General features: G+C 38.1%; 1 protein-coding gene across 1 annotated transcript in view; it reads left to right on the forward strand.

Annotated features, from left to right (window-relative positions):
- LOC107554941 (transcription initiation factor TFIID subunit 4) overlaps positions 1 to 21867 on the forward strand; it is a 43840-nt gene that overhangs the window by 18885 nt on the left and 3088 nt on the right. The window contains exon 13 of the mRNA XM_016237604.1: positions 4950 to 5069. Within this exon, the coding sequence (XP_016093090.1) occupies positions 4950 to 5069 (120 nt within the window). The remainder of the gene's footprint in view (positions 1 to 4949; positions 5070 to 21867) is intronic.

Genomic DNA, 21867 nt, shown 5'->3' on the forward strand with positions numbered 1-21867 from the left:
ATTTTATTTATCAAATGTTTTGGGTCAGTGCATAGACTTAAAAAAAATGTAAATATTAATGCATAATATAATATCTTCAACATTGTTAATAATGTTTCTTGAACAGCAAATCATTAGTGATTTCTGAAGCATCATGTGACACTGAAAACTGGAGTAATGATGCTGAAATTCAGCTTTGCATCACAGGAATAAATTATATTTTATAACATTAAAATAGACATCAACTCTTTAAATTGTGAAATCTCTCTCTCTATATATATATATACACACATTCTAAAAATGTGTAAACAGGATATACATAATATATTAATATAATATAATGACTGCATATAGATTATCAACTTGAAGTTTCACTCGTATCTTAAGAAGTGAAACTTCAAGGGAGAGCAATGCATGCTGGGAAGTTGCTACTAGCCATTTGTTGCTGCTTTGGAATCTATATGCAGTCTCAAGATGATTATAATTACAATTTTAATTGATAGTAGTTATGATAAAAAAAAAAAAGAACAATGCATTTTAAGGTCAAATGTGTAATTTATGTTATGACTGAAATAGTTCAGCACTTTGAAACACTCTCTGTCGACCATTGGTCATGCAAACAAATAGTCCTGCCTGAAACTTGCACAACTGGTTAAGAAAACTTAATTTTTTATATTATAGTATTAAAAAAAATTCCACACTTTAGCTTTCATTTCAGAGGTGATAACTGGACTCTGTGAATTTAAAAGACTGTGAAAGAAATGTAAAGCATTCATTGTTATTGCATACTATATTGAATAAATACTGGTTTACAGTATGTACTGTGCAGCAAGTATTATGCTACTATTCCATTCTGAACACAGCCGTAGTGTTGCACGCTTCTGATTTTAAGGAGGCTCTCCAGTCGGTATTCGCAGCGGTGAACAACCGTGTTAAAGGCACAATATGTAATTTTCGTCGCTAGAGGGCGTGTATACAAAATAAACAAATAGACAAAGGCGCAGTTTGATGACGCCGTGACTGGGTGTGGAATCATGGGAGTTGTCGTCTTCATCCCCACAGCCGATGCAATCCGACGGTACTCGGGCAGAAATCATGTTCATGGATGAGCTAATGATTTATTAGCATAGTAGAATGAAGCAGGGTGAGGCTGAAAGCCGTCGAAGCGAAACGAGGCCACTGAACGAGTGTGACACACGGCTCGAAAGCAGCGGAGCTTTTATTATGCCACAGTCGACCGCTTCCGCTCCTTCCGGTCGTGCGTATGTGGGGAAAAGCAGAGCTGTTTTATCATAGTAGTTACATTTGAACGTTCTGTTGTAATGCTATTCTGTGCGGTCGTCACCGGTTTATTAAAACGCACAACATATTAAAGCGTCTTTGGTGTTTCCATGTTTTCTACAAAACAAAACTTATGATGTAATTGGTAGGTGACACAATGACGCTATGGACACGGTCCGTATCACTAGTTAAAATAGCTTATTTCTCTGGATTTAAACATTCTTCGAAACATTTGAGATAATGTAAGTACACAAGTCAGTTAAATATATAACACTGTTCTAGTGGTTTTTGGACATTTTAATAAAAAAAACTTACATATTGTGCGTTTAAAGTTGAGCAGCAGGTTTTGTGATTGAGGTCAGTCATTAAACAGTGATTATGTGGAGCTACAGAGCTCTGGATTACAGATGGCGTAACTAGGTTCCCCTTTCACTCCTCATCAAATAATCGAATATGAACGCAAGTCAGTGCTCTAGCTGCAGGCGGTGAGAGAAGATCAGTCGCGACACCAAACAGTCCCTGTCCTTCTAGAACCTTCTGTTAAACACCGCGAGTCGCTGCATTGTGTCCGTACAGGGCCTCCTTACCTCGCATTACTTCAAATAGATTCACACACACCCCACCGTCGTCTCTTTTATGTGCCCTCGGATGCATTCACCGTAGCTGTCAGGGTCAGGTGAAAGTTCAGTGCACCAGATCACTGACATGCAGCGGTGGTGCTGGCCGTGTTTACGTGACAGCTCGCTCTCTCTGGGGCATCCATGCGTGTGCATGCAATGTGCACAACTTCCCTTCCGATTAGCATAACCCTGACTTAATTAGTATGTAAACGTTGGCTTGAATTAGCGGTTTGTCAATTTCCCCCTCTTCATTATGTTATTTAGTTTGTATTTGTGAAAGGAGGGGCGGGCGGCGCAATTATTTGGACAAATTGTTTCTAGCAGCACAAGTGACAAATTCAGTCAATTAAAAGTAATCTACATACACAATGGAAATGTTTTACTCTGCGACTGATTTACATCATTCCTGCAAAAGGAAAACAGTCTGTTACAATCGTTTTTGTCTTGTGTTCCCCCATAGATCCATCTGTAAGACTCAAATACCCCTTTATCAGTCGACACAAAAACAGAAATTTGTTCATATTAAATCACAGTATACTAGATATCAGTAATCACTATTATTAATATAGTTTTAAAAAATCTGTAGGTGGAAAAAGGTCTGTTTTATCATAATCTAATATAATTTAATATATAATATTCACAATTTTATTAAAATAAATTGCTATAAAATATATATAAATTCTATCATATGGTTAATTTTTTTAAATATACTGTGTGTGTGTGTGTGTGTATATACTTGTATGTGTGTGTGTATATAAATATACACTGTCTGTATGGACAAAAGTATTGGGACACCACCCTCTAATGTACAGGTTTGACTACTTTAGTTTACATATATATATAGCATACATATTACTAATTTAGTAAAAACACAATTCCCTAGAATATAATTATATGCTTAAACATTAAGATTTGTACTCATGGAAATTACTAAAGTAGTCAAACCTGTACATTAGAGGGCGGTGTCCCAATACTTTTGTCCATATATATGTGTGTGTGTGTGTATATACTTGTATGTGTGTGTGTATATACTTGTATGTGTGTGTGTATATACTTGTATGTGTGTGTGTATATACTTGTATGTGTGTGTGTATATACTTGTATGTGTGTGTGTATATACTTGTATGTGTGTGTGTATATACTTGTATGTGTGTGTGTATATACTTGTATGTGTGTGTGTATATACTTGTATGTGTGTGTGTATATACTTGTATGTGTGTGTGTATATACTTGTATGTGTGTGTGTATATACTTGTATGTGTGTGTGTATATACTTGTATGTGTGTGTGTATATACTTGTATGTGTGTGTGTATATACTTGTATGTGTGTGTGTATATACTTGTATGTGTGTGTGTATATACTTGTATGTGTGTGTGTATATACTTGTATGTGTGTGTGTATATACTTGTATGTGTGTGTGTATATACTTGTATGTGTGTGTGTATATACTTGTATGTGTGTGTGTATATACTTGTATGTGTGTGTGTATATACTTGTATGTGTGTGTGTATATACTTGTATGTGTGTGTGTATATACTTGTATGTGTGTGTGTATATACTTGTATGTGTGTGTGTATATACTTGTATGTGTGTGTGTATATACTTGTATGTGTGTGTGTATATACTTGTATGTGTGTGTGTATATACTTGTATGTGTGTGTGTATATACTTGTATGTGTGTGTGTATATACTTGTATGTGTGTGTGTATATACTTGTATGTGTGTGTGTATATACTTGTATGTGTGTGTGTATATACTTGTATGTGTGTGTGTATATACTTGTATGTGTGTGTGTATATACTTGTATGTGTGTGTGTATATACTTGTATGTGTGTGTGTATATACTTGTATGTGTGTGTGTATATACTTGTATGTGTGTGTGTATATACTTGTATGTGTGTGTGTATATACTTGTATGTGTGTGTGTATATACTTGTATGTGTGTGTGTATATACTTGTATGTGTGTGTGTATATAAATATACACTGTCTGTATGGACAAAAGTATAGGGAGACCATCTTCTAATGAACAGGTTTGACTACTTTAGTAATTTAGTAAAAACACAATTCCCTAGAATATAATTATATGCTTAAACATTAAGATTTGTACTCATGGAAATTACTAAAGTAGTCAAACCTGTTCATTAGAAGATGGTCTCCCTATACTTTTGTCCATATATATGTGTGTGTGTGTGTGTGTGTGTGTATATATATAAACATAAACAAACAAACAAACAAAAAAGATTGAATGATCACAATTATTATTTTTTTTGACAGCCCTAATATTTTAGATTGTCAAAGCAAAATTTAACTATTTCCAGGTCTATCCTCCTGGCTGGGAATTTCTTTTTGGAACGTCATCTGTCCTGTATCCCACCTCTAATATTTTGTTCCCACATTTCCCCCACTTAGTTTCATAACTCCAGCAGCCACTGCGGCTCGGTGAATGCACTTTCTAATGGGGCCATCGATGACACACAAAGCCATTCTTGTTTTTTTTTTTGTTTTTTTCTTCTCTCTCGAGTTAATGGCCACAGTGGTGTGAGTGTCAGGGTGAGGAGAGGTAAGGACTCTCTCTGCATTCTGTGCCCGGCAGCGCTCACTCCGAGCAGCCCCCTCTTCATCCACCCCTCCCGGCGTGGCTGGCTCTGTCACTGCCTGCTAGGTTGAGATGACTTTACCTGCGGGCTGTGCTTTTTGAAAATCGCTCGCTCTCTCATTCTCAAACACTCACTCACTTTCTCCCTCGTTCCCTCGTGGAAAGAAATTGAATTAAGCACCCAGATACGGCGAAAGCTCTGAGTTATTTGCTGCATTGAAGCTGTGCGTGATGTTTGGAGCTTCATTTGCTCTATAGAGCTCTTCGGGGCAGTTTAGAATGAATGTAAAATACACAGCATACAAATATTTGAAAATGATAATTCAAGTAAGGGAATGTGTTACACAGTAATGCTTATTTGGGAACTTGTTATTCACAGTCCTACACAATGTATAAATTGTCTGTTTCGCATGAATGGCTTTGATATAGCATTCATGCAGTTAATATTGATTGAATGTTCTTGCCATTCAGATGCAGCAGCAGGAACTCGCCCAGATGAGACAGCGGGATGCCAACCTCACAGCCCTTGCCGCCATCGGACCCCGCAAGAAACGCAAGCTTGACTCTCCTGGGGCCTCGGCAGGTGCAGAGGTAAGACCCTCAGGCCCTTATTTATATGGACCTCCATACTAAGTTTCATGTGGGCCAACGCCAATTAGATTAAAGCATGTCAGCTCCTGAAGTGTAAGATGTTTCCCTCTCAAAGTCTCAAGAAAGGGATTTTTCAAATCCAGCAAATATTCAAAATTGACAACAAAAGGAAATCTTAAGGATACAAAATTGTCGTCATCATTGGCAAGATTTTAAGCTTTTGCTTCATAAGTTTAAAATAGTGCAGCAGTGACCGTCCAGTTTTAGTTGCTTCAATATTTTTTTTATTCTTCATTATTCTTTAATAAAGACAAAGACTTTAAAGCCATAAACCAAATAACCAGATCTAAGATGGTTCACATTATAAACAAAATAGAAACATGAAATGGAATAAAGACTACAAGATTTTGTACTTTTGTGTGAGAATGAATTACAGAGAACTTCAAATGTTGTCAAAAACTATGGTAACACTATTAGTATAATAAATTATATATGGCGTCAGTTCTTTTTTTTTTTTAAAGAAATTAATACTTTTATTATACAAAGATGGATTTATTTTTTCGAAAGTAAGGGTAACAAAAAATTTACAAAAAAAGGGAGTCACACTTTAATTTGGGGACCAAGTCTCACTGTTAACTATTAGCTATGACATTTGCTTCAAACATCCAATTTGCTGGTTATTAATAGTTAGTAAGGTACTTATGTTTAGGTATTGGGTTGGATTAAGTGATCTAAAATATGGTTATGCAGAATAAGGTATTAATATGTGCTTTATTAGTACTAATATACAGCCAATATGCTATTAATATGCATGCTATTAAGCAACTAGTTAATAGTAAAAATTGGTCCCTAAAGGGTTACCAAAAAAAGTAACAAAACAGTAAAGACATTTATAATGTTACAAAAGATTTCTGTTTTAAATAAATGCTGTTCTTTTGAATTTTCTATTCATTAACTAATCCTAAAAATAATCTTCTCATCATTTCCACAAAATGATAACCAACGATATTGATAATAAAAACATTTTCTTGACCACCAAATCAGCATTTTATGTTATTGGTTATATTTTAAATTTTAATATTATTTCACAATATTACGGTTTTTACTGTGCTTTCATAAAAATGAATGCTGCCTTGGTGTGCACAAGAGGCTTGTTTCAAAAACATTTAAAAATGTTATGACCCTAAATAAGTTTATAAAATGGAAAAAGTAGGGATGCACCGATGTATCGGCCGCCGATATTTATCGTCAGATTTTTTATTATTTTAAAGCCATCGGCATATCGGAAATAGCATGAAAAGGGCCGATACTGATGGTTTATTAATTAACTACATGGAGACAATGAGTTGTATGTCTGTTGCATAATCCAACGTTTTTATGCAAACGTGACGCTGACGCATCCAACGAGTGAAATGCCTGCTCTCAGCTGTAAATTCATTATAGGTAAGTCGCAATGGCAATGCACCGGCGTTAGAGTTTATCCGAAGATATGTCACGAACCGCCAAGCATTAGGCCTACATTTAAGTGAAATGAATGGCAGGTAATATGCAGCTTTTTGTTTGAAACCAGTGTAGAACACGGATTCACACAAGGTTACATCACGCACCTGCAGCGTTTCTGTGAACGGAGAAAACTGAATAAAACTATATAAGCTACATAAAAAGGAATATATAGGCCTGTACACAAAATATATTTCACTTAAATCATTAACAGATTAACAAAACGAAAGAAAAAAAATTGTGCTGAGTTTCAGATAATTGTAACGCGCTCCGAAGTTCACGAAGAAAAAAAACGAGACGGCAGAAAACTTTTTCTTTATTTTCCAAAAGCTTTACAGTTTTGAATGATGTTTTGCTTCTATCTGTATGACAAACCAGCGTTGGTATGACCATAAATTACAGAGTAACAGTTGGGAAAACAATGCAGTGATCGTGTCGGTGCCTCACACACACACACAACAAATTTTTGCTAATTTGACATCGCAGTCTGTTCATTATCAAAATAAAATAGTTAAAGAAACATAAAAAGTTACACTGCTCAATTTAAATAGTCCGTAGTACAGTCTGTGCCGTTCAGTGTGACCAGCGCCTCAATGCTGATATAGCCTATATGTGAAGGAGGATGTTTTACGTCGATAATGTGAGTGAAGAACAAAGCCTATAGTTTACAAAAATAAATAATAGGTTAGCATCCAGATACTTCGCGAATATGGAAACATTTGATTTGTGCAGGTTGAGACAGGTAGGCTTCAGTTTTGTTACTAATTTAGGCTGTTTTTTTCCCTCTCGAAACGTTTATAGGAGTAGTGTTTTTTTTTTAATCCATGCTGAAACATTTTTAAATATCTTGAAAATAATTATTTAATGTGTTTTATTGCCTTGACAGTTTTTTCTTTTGTTTAATACATTTGTTCTTTGATAAATCTAGAAAAGATGATGCTGTATTGGCTATGACTAAGCTTTTTTTCTTTTTGAGTAAATTAAACGCTGTACTTTTATTATTATTATTATTATTATTATTATTGGCAAAGAAAAAGTTGTAAAAATAACGTTATTAACCGGTATGTTTTCTACTCGAACCAGTTTCACAGAGGAACACAGGAACAGAAACGTTCAAATACTGATTCTGCTCGGAGTGAACCAATCTTTTTTTTTCTCTCTCTCGTTTTTAAGCCCTGCTTTATGCAATTGACCAATATCGGTATCGGAATCAGCCAATAGTTGTTTGTCAAAATCAGTATCGGTATCAGCCAAAAAAAAATCCTGTCGGTGCATCCCTAATAAAAAGTTTGACAGCAGTGTAAGAAGAAGAACATTATTTAACATAAAAGAATGCCTTTAACATTATTTCTTCTCAGCTCATGGTAATAAGATGAAAATGTATGGCTATAACAAATGCCCCAACCAGTCACATGCTCACTACATTTTTTGCTTGAGCAAAGCTTATTTTTGCTAATTTAGTAAATCAAGCCAGTGTCATTTCAGTTCTGTGTAAATACTGTCTTCACATGCTGCTGCCCATGGCATATTATCAATAAGAGACGTGTCAGAAGATATCGCACATAAACGATCATTACCACTATCAACAATAACAGTAGGGGCTGTGCTCTAATGACCCGCCACATGGCTTAGATCTTCAATTTACTTGCATTGCAGCAATCTGCTGCTGTGAAGGGCACTAAATGTCCCTTTATGGAGAGCATAAATAACCAAATAAAAGCATTATTTCTGCTCTATGAATGCACTGCCGACCTCTTTCACTATGGATTACCTTCATCCACCCACATAAAACATAACCAAAACAGATCAGCAAACCTGATGCTTTCACAGATGAATTTTTGGCATCACAGGTAGGAACATTTGCATCTCACACGTCCAGAATGTAGGCAAATAGACGTCTCCTCTCTTCATTTTCAGCCCATCATTTCTGTCTTTCACATCCAACTCAACGTTGCCCTCGGCGGTGCCCCCTCCCAACTCGTGCGCAGAAGCTCACACACACCCCCTCAATGTGGAGCAAAGTGAATGACTTTTCTAAAGGGGTCGGTCCTCACCCAGGGGTCCGTGGCTGGGCCTGCTCTGAAGGGTCCAGTCAGAGATTTCATCTCCACAGCAATGTGCCTGAAGGGCAGCATGGCCCAAAGCGGGAGGCAGCCATGTCATAATGGCTCCACTCATTCTTCCCTCACCCCCGCTTCCTGACAGCAAAATACCTCGTCCTTGCTCCCCGTTCGCTTCTAAATAAAAGCTTCCTGTGGTGTCATTCTGTAGGGATCTTCATCGGGATAAAATAAAAAGTTCTTGTTTGCAGCGGTTGAGGAAAGGGTGGCATTTTCTGCTTGCTCTATGACTTTTCTAAAGGGGTCGGTCCTCGCCCAGGGGTCCGTGGCTGGGCCTGCTCTGAAGGGTCCAGTCAGAGATTTCATCTCCACAGCAATGTGCCTGAAGGGCAGCATGGCCCAAAGCGGGAGGCAGCCATGTCATAATGGCTCCACTCATTCTTCCCCCACCCCCGCGTCCTGACAGCAAAATACCTCGTCCTTGCTCCCCGTTCGCTTCTAAATAAAAGCTTCCTGTGGTGTCATTCTGTAGGGATCTTCATCGGGATAAAATAAAAAGTTCTTGTTTGCAGCGGTTGAGGAAAGGGTGGCATTTTCTGCTTGCTCTTTGTCTGGCCTCAACATCCTCGAGGCGTTTTGTTGTTTGATTGCTATTCCGTCTGTCCTTGGGTTGATGAAGCATTTAGACCAGAGGGCAGCCCTGCAGGACTGCTCGAGGGTAGATTAGTCACAAGGGCAGGTGATGAGGACGTTTCTGAAGGGCGAGTTGTAGGGCATGCTGTAATAAAGGCCGCTGAGTTCCTGTGGGCCTGCATACCAGACTGAGCCTATGGGCAGATCACACATGAGGGTTCAGAGTTGAGCTGTCCTAACATAGGCAGCCCATATTAACATGTTCATCCCAGTCCTGAGGCCAGGGAGACGGAGAGGATGACGGATTGAGAAACAATCCATGTGGAAAAAGAGGAAGAGAAGATATTTTTGTACTGTGTCTGGTGCTTTTCTTGTTTTATTACTGTTATAGTTCTTGAAAATCGCCATGATTCTTGATGCCAATGACCCATGAGTCTTCTTGGCCCGTAACATGTTGAGGACAAGGATGGATGGGTTCTAAATTTGAAAGAATAGCTGAGTCCAATTGCCGATGCTAAAGTGCCCTTTCGGTCTGGTCTATGTGCCCCCGGACCACAATTTCAACCGAGAAATCAACAACCACCAAACACCCACCCTCCCCCCCATTTTTGGGTGAAATATCCCTTTAACCATGTGCTTATAATAAACAGTGTTAGTGTGTGTTGGTATGGATGCTTCCTAATATAGGAAGAATTAAAGTGATTCTTGATGCCAACCAAACCACGAGCACCTTCTCGGTCTGCATACATATTCCGTTAGTGTAACATGTTGGCCTTAACTTTCAGCTCAAGTCGAGAAAAGCGAGTATTGTGAAAAGGAAAAATTGAGATGGAAAGCAAGAAGAAATGTATCTCTCGTACAAAAAACGAAGGATGGATATACGGTTGCCCTTCCCTGCAGCAGAATTAACAGGCATCACATGGAAAACAATCTCAGCCCCGGCTATGAAAGAGAGGAGAGGGCCATTAAAAGCAGCCTGAAGGGGTGGACTGGACCCAATATCACTAAAGCAAGCTCTCACTCACTGAAGTGAGGGCTCGCTCACAGGCAAAGAACCGTGCAGAGTTCTATAGCCACAATTAAAATCTCCCCCTCTGCCAGATCAGCCAGAGGGCAGAGACTGAATGGGTGGAGGGAGGGGGACATTGGGGCAGACATGGAATACCAAAGGCAGATTGAACTGTGTAGCCAGTAATGAGCAATACCAAAGCTCAGCTTTTGCAGCAGTGGCATGGAGTTTAAACATTACCAGTCATTGAACTGAGAGTGTGCTCTTGTTCAGTATGTATCGTTAAAGGGGCTGTTCACCCAAAAATGAACATCCTGTCATCATTTGCTCACCTTCATGTTGTTCTAAACCTATATGACTTTTTTTCTGGACCTCAAAGACAAATTGCAGATAGGGACACACAGTAGATCAATACTTTTTTTATTTAGTAATGGTATCGATTGATATTGTCGAATATTTCATTATTTCAGCTAATTTTCCTAATTTTTACGTTTTGGTAACCCTTTGCTGTCATCTAATACACACCTGCTGGTGTGAAATGAAGTTTCACCTCATCTATTTTTTAAATTATCTTGTTTTTTTAAGTCAAAATATCATAACTCAATCTTTTGGTGAAACTAGAGAACAAAATTCTCTTTGGTAGCTAATGCCGGATTTCTCCAGTCATTTCGTCTGCTTAAACTCCGCCCTTTCTTACGATCAACTGCTAGGCTTGCTGCGATAGACTGTGTTGACGGTGATACCGGTGTTAAGCCGCAGCACCGGTTACGTCACTTGACCACCGCGTCACCGACCCCCACCGTCGTTTTGATTTTTTTATAGTAATAAAAATAATTTAGTTCAGTAAAAGAACAGACACTACAATTAAAAACTGAATGCAGCGTGCCGAACGACAGTCGCATCACACAGATCAGATTTCATTTCTCCAGTGAGGAGAGTGAGTCGAGCTGACTGACAAGAAGAGTGGGGTGAGGTGAGACAGACAAGACCATCGCGGATGATTTGGTTTCGAAACTAGATGCAAAAGCGCCTGTTTGGCAATATTTTGGATTTTGAAAAGCCTGTTGACTTTTGCCGTTTATCTAAGGTGATTTTGGAAGTTTTTTTAAACATTCGTTTCTTATTTAATTGGTTCCACATTATCACATGGAAAACAATCTCAGCCCCGGCTATGAAAGAGAGGAGAGGGCCATTAAAAGCAGCCTGAAGGGGTGGACTGGACCCAATATCACTAAAGCAAGCTCTCACTCACTGAAGTGAGGGCTCGCTCACAGGCAAAGAACCGTGCAGAGTTCTATAGCCACAATTAAAATCTCCCCCTCTGCCAGATCAGCCAGAGGGCAGAGACTGAATGGGTGGAGGGAGGGGGACATTGGGGCAGACATGGAATACCAAAGGCAGATTGAACTGTGTAGCCAGTAATGAGCAATACCAAAGCTCAGCTTTTGCAGCAGTGGCATGGAGTTTAAACATTACCAGTCATTGAACTGAGAGTGTGCTCTTGTTCAGTATGTATCGTTAAAGGGGCTGTTCACCCAAAAATGAACATCCTGTCATCATTTGCTCACCTTCATGTTGTTCTAAACCTATATGACTTTTTTTCTGGACCTCAAAGACAAATTGCAGATAGGGACACACAGTAGATCAATACTTTTTTTATTTAGTAATGGTATCGATTGATATTGTCGAATATTTCATTATTTCAGCTAATTTTCCTAATTTTTACGTTTTGGTAACCCTTTGCTGTCATCTAATACACACCTGCTGGTGTGAAATGAAGTTTCACCTCATCTATTTTTTAAATTATCTTGTTTTTTTAAGTCAAAATATCATAACTCAATCTTTTGGTGAAACTAGAGAACAAAATTCTCTTTGGTGGCTAATGCCGGATTTCTCCAGTCATTTCGTCTGCTTAAACTCCGCCCTTTCTTACGATCAACTGCTAGGCTTGCTGCGATAGACTGTGTTGACGGTGATACCGGTGTTAAGCCGCAGCACCGGTTACGTCACTTAGCTAATGCCGGATTTCTCCAGTCATTTCGTCTGCTTAAACTCCGCCCTTTCTTACGATCAACTGCTAGGCTTGCTGCGATAGACGGTGTTGACGGTGATACCGGTGTTAAGCCGCAGCACCGGTTACGTCACTTGACCACCGCGTCACCGACCCCCACCGTCGTTTTGATTTTTTTATAGTAATAAAAATAATTTAGTTCAGTAAAAGAACAGACACTACAATTAAAAACTGAATGCAGCGTGCCGAACGACAGTCGCATCACACAGATCAGATTTCATTTCTCCAGTGAGGAGAGTGAGTCGAGCTGACTGACAAGAAGAGTGGGGTGAGGTGAGACAGACAAGACCATCGCGGATGATTTGGTTTCGAAACTAGATGCAAAAGCGCCTGTTTGGCAATATTTTGGATTTTGAAAAGCCTGTTGACTTTTGCCGTTTATCTAAGGTGATTTCCTACGCTAAAGTGAGTTTGACGTTGTTGCATTCAAGCAATTGACGCTGAACTGCCGCTAATTCAAAAGTGAAAGTAAAATGCGCAAGGCGCTTTTAAGCTATTTAAAAGTGAGGAAAAGAGGGAAAATTCAAAAGAACTAAAAACAAACAATTGCTTTACTCTGAATTGCCGCTATTTGAAAGTGAAAGTAAAATGGGCACACCGCTTTTACAAGCTATTTAAAAGCGAAGGAAAGCAAGGAAAGAGGGAACGCCCCGCCCCCGTGGTGATACCGGTATTACCGGTGTTGTCACACGTCGATTAACCGGTGGGAAAATTTCCTCACCGTCACAACCCTATCAACTGCATCTAACTCTCATTCAGATCAGCCTCCTCCAGTTAAAAATTTAAGTTTTGTACCGAAAGTCTTTGTTCCCGAATCTTTTTTGCACCCTTGTTCTATTCGGTTAAGTAATTTGTCAGAATGTAATTTTATCAACATAAATCTAATAAATGTCTTATTGGTTTAGATGTCTGATCCTCAGGTTCCCAATAGGCTCCCATTTTCAGTCTCTACATGCCTTCACCTTGGCTTACACATCATTCTTTATCTTTGTGGTTTGCTACTGTTGTGTAAAGTTATATCATTAATATAAAATTCACACAGATTCTCTTGTTTCCTGTGGCAGATTTTGCCGGTTGATTGGAGCTCCAGTGTTTTTTCATGCACGGTGACGTGATGAGTCTTGTGTGTGCTATCTGTGGGTTATCTGCATGTGTTTTGACATGATAAGGAGGAGCATGAAGAGTCTGTTATCAGTTTGTAGGGGTTGCGTGGAATAACGTAATGCCAAAAATTGCCTCTTTCTGACCTCAGGCTACCATTGCAAGAAGAGGAAGGTCTTTGTTAGTGGTTAGGGCTTTGCAAGAGTGATGATGTGTTCTGTTTTCCTTAATTTTATATTGATCAACTCCTGCTTTGACAGGCGTTTTTTCATCCAATATATTAAGGGAGGTCAAATTGGGTTTATTTGTTCGACCCAGATAAATCCTAGTGTCAGACCAAAAGGGATTTTAAATCAGAGGGCTATTTACGGTCCTGTTGTTTTCAGGTCAAATTTGACTGAAGATATGTCAGAAATATTATCATTTATTGGAGCCAGATATTGGAATGATATTCTTATTGTATTATGCAATTTATAGTAATTTTATAACCATTAAATATTTATTTGAAGATCTGAATATTGTTTCATTGTGGTAAATAAATGTAATGCTAACTTTTGTTATAAACATCATCAATCAGTTTTGACCCACAACACATAATAGAAAGCTTTGAAGTCAATGAACACTCGATGGACTTACTGTAGCTTGTACAGGGAGTTGACAAAATGGAAAATCCCTTGCAGTATGTAGCTATGATCAAATGAAGAGCAGGGCCTCCAGAACATTTTCAGTTCTTCTTGGAATACTGTTAGAAAACTCTTGAAGTGTGAGGAGTGAAATATTGCATCATTCTCCATGAGGAAAAGTGCCTTAAAGGATGAAGGAGATGGAATTTGCTATTCCTACTGTGTGCTTAAGAACTTCACATGATGGTTCAATGATGCTCAGATTGGCAACTTGGGCAGACTATAAATGCATTTGACCTTATCTTGGCTTCAAACGTAACATCTAATTGTATACCTGTATGGATATAGGAGAAGAGAAGAAACACGGCTCGTCAGAACATATTTTTTTCCCCATTGCTCTGGGGTTTGTGTTTTGTTTTTGCTCCAGTTTAAGCATCTTTTGTTGTACTTTTGCACTTACAGAATGGAAGCCCTACCATATATTTCAATTTTCATGACCCGTTCATGTTCAGCTTGCCTGAGACATGCCGTTTTTTGTTGTTGTTGTTGTCTTGTTTGCATAGATGCTCCTAACATAGCACCCTTTCATCTTTATGTACCTGTTAACAGCTAATGAAGATTATGTGGGGTGTTTGGTGAGACAAATAAGGTGTTCTACATTTAGTTCCAATAATAACATCACAATAGCCCTCAAAGAGGAACGTTTCCAGCCATCGACTCTTTTAGAATGCAAGTGCATGCTTTTCGCCAGCTTATAATGATGCCCCACTATTTTGCCCACATCAATGAAAAAGCATTCGGCTCCATCAACAAAGTCAAGCCCTTGGCGCTTTTAAGATGCCCATCTCAGAAATTAATTACCTCCCTTGTTAATCTTTGCTAATTAAAATGGTAAGTTTATTGGTTCATGATGGCCGTGGAAGGACAACACTCACCAAGTTCCCTCCAACTGCAAGAGTTATGAGAAAGTTGGCTTGAGTGGCGCCAATCAGAACAAGGAGGCTCTTTTGAATACATTGGCCTGATATAGCTGTTTCTACCACAATAATTTCACTTTTGTTCTCACATATGGTGACATCCTTTGTTTCTTCTGTTTGTTTTGTGAAGAAAGGAAACAGTTGGTCCAAGATTAGCTGCAGAGGTTGCCTACATGTAGACTAATCCATTAGTGTGGATAGGTTATTGGCTTCCTTTCTGCTGCTCAAATGGAAACCCATTAACGGAGGTAATGTGTGCCTCTGGCGAAGCCCATGGGCGCGGAGGCAGTGGAGGGTGTATCTCTCATGGAGCAAACACACACTGGTGTTTAGAAGACTAACAGTCTCCTGAACCGATGAGCCAAATATTTCTTTCAGTGTCACTTTCTTGCTCTCGTTATTTTTTTATGCTTGTCCTTCTTTAACTCTTCTTTGTCTTTTACTCTATATATCTCTTACTTTCAACTGTTTTCTCTTTCTCTCTCTCTTGCTCTTTTGCTTTCTTTTGACGCTCTCTGGCTGACACTGGCTTGGGTACAGAGTCACATTGATCTGTGAAAAATCCTTCAGGCAATCATGAAATATTAAATTCAAGTCGTACTCTACCACTTCTCTCCTTTCTCTCTCTCTCGTTCGCGCTCTCTCTATCGCTTTCCTTCCCGTTTCTCTGTGTCCTTCCTTGCATTTAGTTTATTCGCACTCCATTTCATCAGTTGGAACAAGTTACAACCTCACATAAGTCACACAGGCTGATCTCTATCTGTGTTTTAAGCATTAGCATCTAAACCTAAAATGTAAATCTTACTGGAGTTTATTAACCAGAACACAGTCACAAATCACGCGATCTTATCCAAGGATTCAATAGCGTTCATTAGTTGATATCATAAGAATAAAGATAAAATGCCTTTGATTCTACTTTATGTACATCATGTGATTTTCCTTTTAATTATTTGTTTTTTAATTTTTTTGATTGACCGTTGCTATATTTTTCGTCACTTGGTATACACATTGTGGTTGTGGATTTCTTCAGTTCTATTTATCTTTTGTTATTTCATTATACGTGATATTTGTATATATATTTAAAAAAAGTATAAATACTAATTATTATTATTATTATTTTACATTTACTGTTGGAATTTCCTCAGTTGTTTTCGTCAGGGTTGTACACTGTAGCACAATTGTGAGTATTGATTATTTCTTTGTACATTATGGTTGTAAATTTCTTCATATACTGTTTATATTTGTATTGAATTGCATTTAAGGAAAAATAGTGCAGATCTGTTGATAGCTTAAATAGTGAAAACAACTGTGGATCTTAATGGTTATATACATTGTGGTCTTGGATTTCCTGCGTTTACCTTTTTTTTTTTCTTTTTTTTTTTTTAAGTTTACATTTTTCTTTTTCCCCCACTCCCAGAGATCTCTGGTTGGTTGTGTAAATAATCTGTTTCATATTACCGCAATGACCCTCTGTGTATGTAGAAGCCAGAGGGGTATTGGCACCATCTCAGCTTACCCTCTTGATTCCCTCAAGCTGTTCAGCTACCATTGCAGCTCATACTATTGCCGTTTATACATTGTGTTCATTCTGGGTTGAAACACAGTAGGCATGCATTTTGCTTTTCGTAATGTAACGACAACATTATGTATATTAAATCCATTCCAATGATAAACAAAATGTCATATCAACTTATTTTGAGAGTTATACAAGACACAAAATCTGCATTAGTGCAGACATTCACCACCCTGTCCACTTTAAATGAGAACATTTTTGTACTCCAAACTAAGAGAGCGTTTTAAAGACCATCGTGGTACAGTCTTTGTTGAGCTACTTCATGTGTTTGTATAGCATTGCCCTCAAGCTTAATGTGTACCTTGTAGCCATGTAAGCTGTTGACAAGTGCTGTTTTTTTTTTTTGTACAGGCAACACATTGTGGGAGAGCTGTTTGAATTGCAGGCAGATGTAGGCAGAATGTTGGTTCTCCCGCAAGTGCTGCCTGAAGCATCCCAGTTCTTTGTGCTGAGAGAGTGAAAGAGGGCAATAAAGGGATATGCGGTTTCTAAAACGTGTGCAGAATAGTTGTGAATCTGCAGCGTGGATATTTACCACACAAATTCGAAAGACTTACGTTGCCAGGGTGTCAAATTAGACACTTAAATTAAGCTTAAAACTGGAATAAAAACAGAGTTGGCTGCACGATTGACAAAAATCATAATTGTCGATTATTCCCTTGAAATTGTAATTGCGATTATTAATTACGATTATCACAATTTACATTAAATACTGTTTATACCATTGTTTGATGCAACTGCATGCTGTATTTTTATATGAAAATAAACAAGCTGAAAACACTCTTAACTGAAAAACCTTTAGTGCTTTTCTATAGTATTAAGCCTCAAATGTCAAATATACATCGGATTGGTTTCTTCTTTAAATTATAAAAAAGTAAAAATATGAATGGTATTATAATGTTAAACTAAAACAATGGGAAAACCCTTAAGATAACATGTAGAAAGAAAAAAACATATCTTAAGCGTGCAGAATAACATAAGTGGACTTTGAACGATTAATTGCCACTTTGAACGATTACGTAATTGTGGCATCCATAATTGTAATCGCAATTAGAAATTCGATTAATTGTGAAGCCCAAATGTCAACTCTCACAGCCCAGATGAATCACAGTGTGTGGCATCTTCTGACATCCTCTGACCCAAGTGTTTGGCAAACATGCCGCACTTTTGCATTGCTTTCGAGATTTTCCCAGTGGTTTCTGAGGCTGATTTAGACTGAAATGGCATTTGTCATATATTTGATGGTTATTAGCAATAATTATGGCAGGTTTGAGAACTTACATTGATAAATGCCAATGATAGATGCTTGGTCCATTGACTAAAACATGCTGTATTTAGGGTACTGGAAACTTGAAGTGGATTTTTTTTTTTTATTGAAAATGTGGTAAGCTACCACCAAGTACACCCAGATTTTTACACTAGCAAACAAATAGCATGGTAAAAAACACCTAGAACACCTAACAAGTTTTATATGATTGTTAAGAGTATTCTGGGTAATTTTAGCATTTATTTATGTAGTTTCTAAGGTATTTCTATGGTTATTTGGATCGAGAACACCCTAGAAACTGCGTAGCAACATGGTTAAACCATTTAAAATACCCAAGAAAGGTCCAGAATATCAGTTGTCTTCACAGCATCTAGTTTTATCTGCTTTTTAGATTCATCAGTGTTTGAAGCTATCAATTTGATTCTTTTACTGAAGGTTGAAGAAAACAACCCATCTGAAAAGTATTTGTTGGTGTTTTGGGTTCAGGGTTGATTAAGGGTTTGTGGTAGTATCTTCACCAGTTGGGCTAGCATGCATACATTATGCTACATTTTGTTTTGTCTGTAGTTAATTATGTGGTGAGGTAATGATGGAACACCACAAAGCCTTGTGTTTTGGTTGGGGCCACAGGCCTGGATTTTATCCCAGCTCTGCCCCTCAGCTCCTCAACTTTACTGGAGGCAAAGGAACTGCAGCTTTGCCACTATTTCTCTAATTAGAAAATCCCCTTCCCCAAAGCAAGACTTTTTAATTGTGTAGTGTCAACTAGTTTACAGATTTAATCCATGGTTGATACATACCAAACCACAAACTGGGATTGTGTCTTAAATGGGCTGGAAAAATTACCAGAGCCTTATACTCTTGTGCTGTCCTTTTAGACAGTAGCTTTCGTAGCACCATCTTACACTTTTTGCAGCAATAGCATATAAGAACTATTTTGGGTTCCCCAAAGAATCTTTCAGTGAACAGTTCTTAAAAGAACAGTTTTTTTCTTTGTGTAAAGAGCATGTTAATTATCTAAAGAACCTTTATTCACTTTAAAGAACCATTGAAAGGTTCCATATATGTTAAAGGTTCTTCATGGAACCATCGATGCCAATAAAGAATTTTATTTTTTAACAGTGTATGCGACCCTAACTCTGGATCTTCTTGAATGAGAAAACCATGAAGACGTTGTGGTTGAAGTGGCCTGTTTTGAAACCCAGCCATGTCTCTCATAGTTTTATAATTGCACAAGATTAGATGGTCCTGGATCAAAGTAAAAGGCCGGCATCAAAAAGCTGGCTAGTATAGGGTTAAAGTGAAGTAGAGCAGGGTTGCGTAGCCCCGGGTGGCAGTTCTGCAGAGACTGGGCTGTGTTCGTGCAGAGGCAAGGCAAGTCATTTCCCCAAACGCTGGAGACGCACAGCACCCTCAGGCACTCTCTAACCTTTAGAGGCCAGAAGTGCTCACAGTCGTTTGGAGGAATAAGGTGGAGTAATAAGGTTTTTTTCCCTCTTATTTTGTCTGGAGAGGGTTTTCTCTGTGGTGGTTTGGTCACTTTGAGTTGAAGGGCTTCCCAATTCTAGGGTAGCTTTGGAGCAACGCTGCTTGTGCTTGTTTTGAAGATTTTTAGACCTTTACGTCTGGTTGAAGGATACGTTTCATGCCGTTCTGCTCAATTCATGGCTTTCAGAAACCTACAAGTGTAAGCTGCCTCGTCTCTTCAGGGTTTGGAGTCAGTTCCTCTGGAGGTGTTTGCTGTCCTGCACACAGTGAATACACGCAAACACAACTCAAGGGTATACAACACACTTTAACCCTAATGACACTCGAAAAGATAGCTTGTGCACCCTACACATTCCACTCCACAGCTAATGTGGTTTAAAAAAATACATTTCTCTCAGCGCCTGGGGCACGTTAATGCTCACATCAGTAATATATTCATCCATATCTTTACACATTTATGCAGGCTTAACAAGCTCCATCTCTAACGCACCACTAGGATAGTGGCAAAATGCCCCGAGCGTGTTCACCCACACATGCTAACTGTGAAACGCTGTCTTCCTGTACTGCAATCCCTGAGTTGAGCAAGTACAACTGTCTCTTACTAAAGGCTAGAGTTTAGGTGGTTATATATTGGATTTTTATTTTAGAAAATGAATTAATTTACTGATAATGTCTGTTTTGCTTTGTTATTTTATTATGGGACAGTGATAAGTGTACATGATAAAAAAATAAAATAAAAAAAACTTAGAAATGTATTCTGTATTCATTAGTTTCAATTTATTGATTCATAATGTCATGTGGTGTAACCGTCATGTAAAAAGTACATGTGAATGTACACAATTATACATCTTATTTATTTTTTCATTTAAGTTTTTTTAAAGATAAAAAGTATGTTTTGTAAATGTTATGAATTATTCATTTATAAATTTTGGGGAGTCACATCACAACATTTTACAATCTGATTTAAACTTGCCTTTTCATAAAAAGATCAAATTATCAAATATTAGCTTTTATTTTTAAACTTCAGTTTATTTTAGTTTTAAGATTTTTTTTAATTTAATTTAATTTATTTTTTTATTCTTAGTTTTTGTGTATGTATTTGGATTTATTTCAGTTTTAGTCATTTTAGTACTTAAAAACAAAAATGAGAAATGTTTCCATGGCAACTAACTTTAATCTAATTTAAAAATTTTTTTTTTTTTTTAATAGTTTTATGACCAAAAATATCAATTGAATTTTAATTAAGAATGGAAAAACATGTTCATTGTAGATGAGGTGTATTAAAATCATTGCATATATTAATTACATTTTGACGAAATTGTAATATCCAAATTATGTGCATCATGTCATTGACCCATTTATTTGAAATCACTAAATGCAGCGGGGTCTGTTTTTAAGAAGTGTTTGTTGACTATTGCGTGGCATTGCATCGGATGTGAAATCACTAGCTTATGTTGTTGTCTCCGCACACACATACGGCATCCAGTGCTCTGCATTGATTTCAGGTTTATTTAAGTGTGTGCAAAATGTAACCAGAGGCTTACTATCACTTGATCGCTTGTACTAAACTTCCTGGAACGGTCTCTTCTGGGTGTGGCTATGAGTGAAAATTTTGGCATTAATCTCTAATTTCAGTTTTGTATTTCATTCTTTCCTTGAAGTGCTCCTGACAATTTTCAAATAATGACCTAACATTAACAACGTACAAGACCGCGCACCGACCTGCCCGCGTAAACATGTCGTGAGCTTTGCCAGCCCTGGGTGTGTGTGAGAGTGGGAATCATTCAGGGTGTGTAAGAGCATGTATGAGGGTGATATAGATCCCACAATGCTGCAGGTTGTTTCTGTAGGGTGTGGTGTGTGTGTTGTGCCCAGAGGCTGTCTTACACCTTCTCACGTTTACTTAGTATTCAGTGAAGGCTGGAGACCCTAACCTCATTCCAGCCGACTGATGTCACGCTATAGACCCCCTGTACGGCTGATGAATACAATACACATGCCATCTTCCTCCCTCCTCCTGGAAGTTAGATGGAAGGGCTTTTCCCTCGAGGTGGACTGTGTAAATAATCTTAATGTGGCGACGGCTGGTCGCAAGCCCTCCGTTTCGTTGTGTTGACTAAGCGTAGATTTTATTTTAATGATTTAATTATTTTTCATAAGACTTTCGGTTTGATCTCACTCTTGCGCACTCATTTGTTGAGTGCAGTCTGAAGGTGAAGCGCTTTGAGATACTGTGGTTGAGATCAAAAGTCTGCTGCCCGGGGCGTGAGGTGTGGTTCTCTAGCCTCCAGCTGAGAACAGATGATCACATGTTGTGCAGGTGTGCTGACAAACACACAAAAGCACAAAAACCAGTGGATCTTTGAAGACTGCTAGGTCTTTATTGCAAAAATGCTCGCATTATGGAATCAAAGCAAGGCTGGGCTAGTTTTTCTCAGATTTAAGTAGCACAAAGACTTTAATTTTGGGTGATTTTAATTTTTGACTTTTAAATAA

Source organism: Sinocyclocheilus grahami, unplaced genomic scaffold, assembly GCF_001515645.1.
Source record: "Sinocyclocheilus grahami isolate Dianchi unplaced genomic scaffold, SAMN03320097.WGS_v1.1 scaffold520.1, whole genome shotgun sequence".
Taxonomy (NCBI): domain Eukaryota; kingdom Metazoa; phylum Chordata; class Actinopteri; order Cypriniformes; family Cyprinidae; genus Sinocyclocheilus; species Sinocyclocheilus grahami.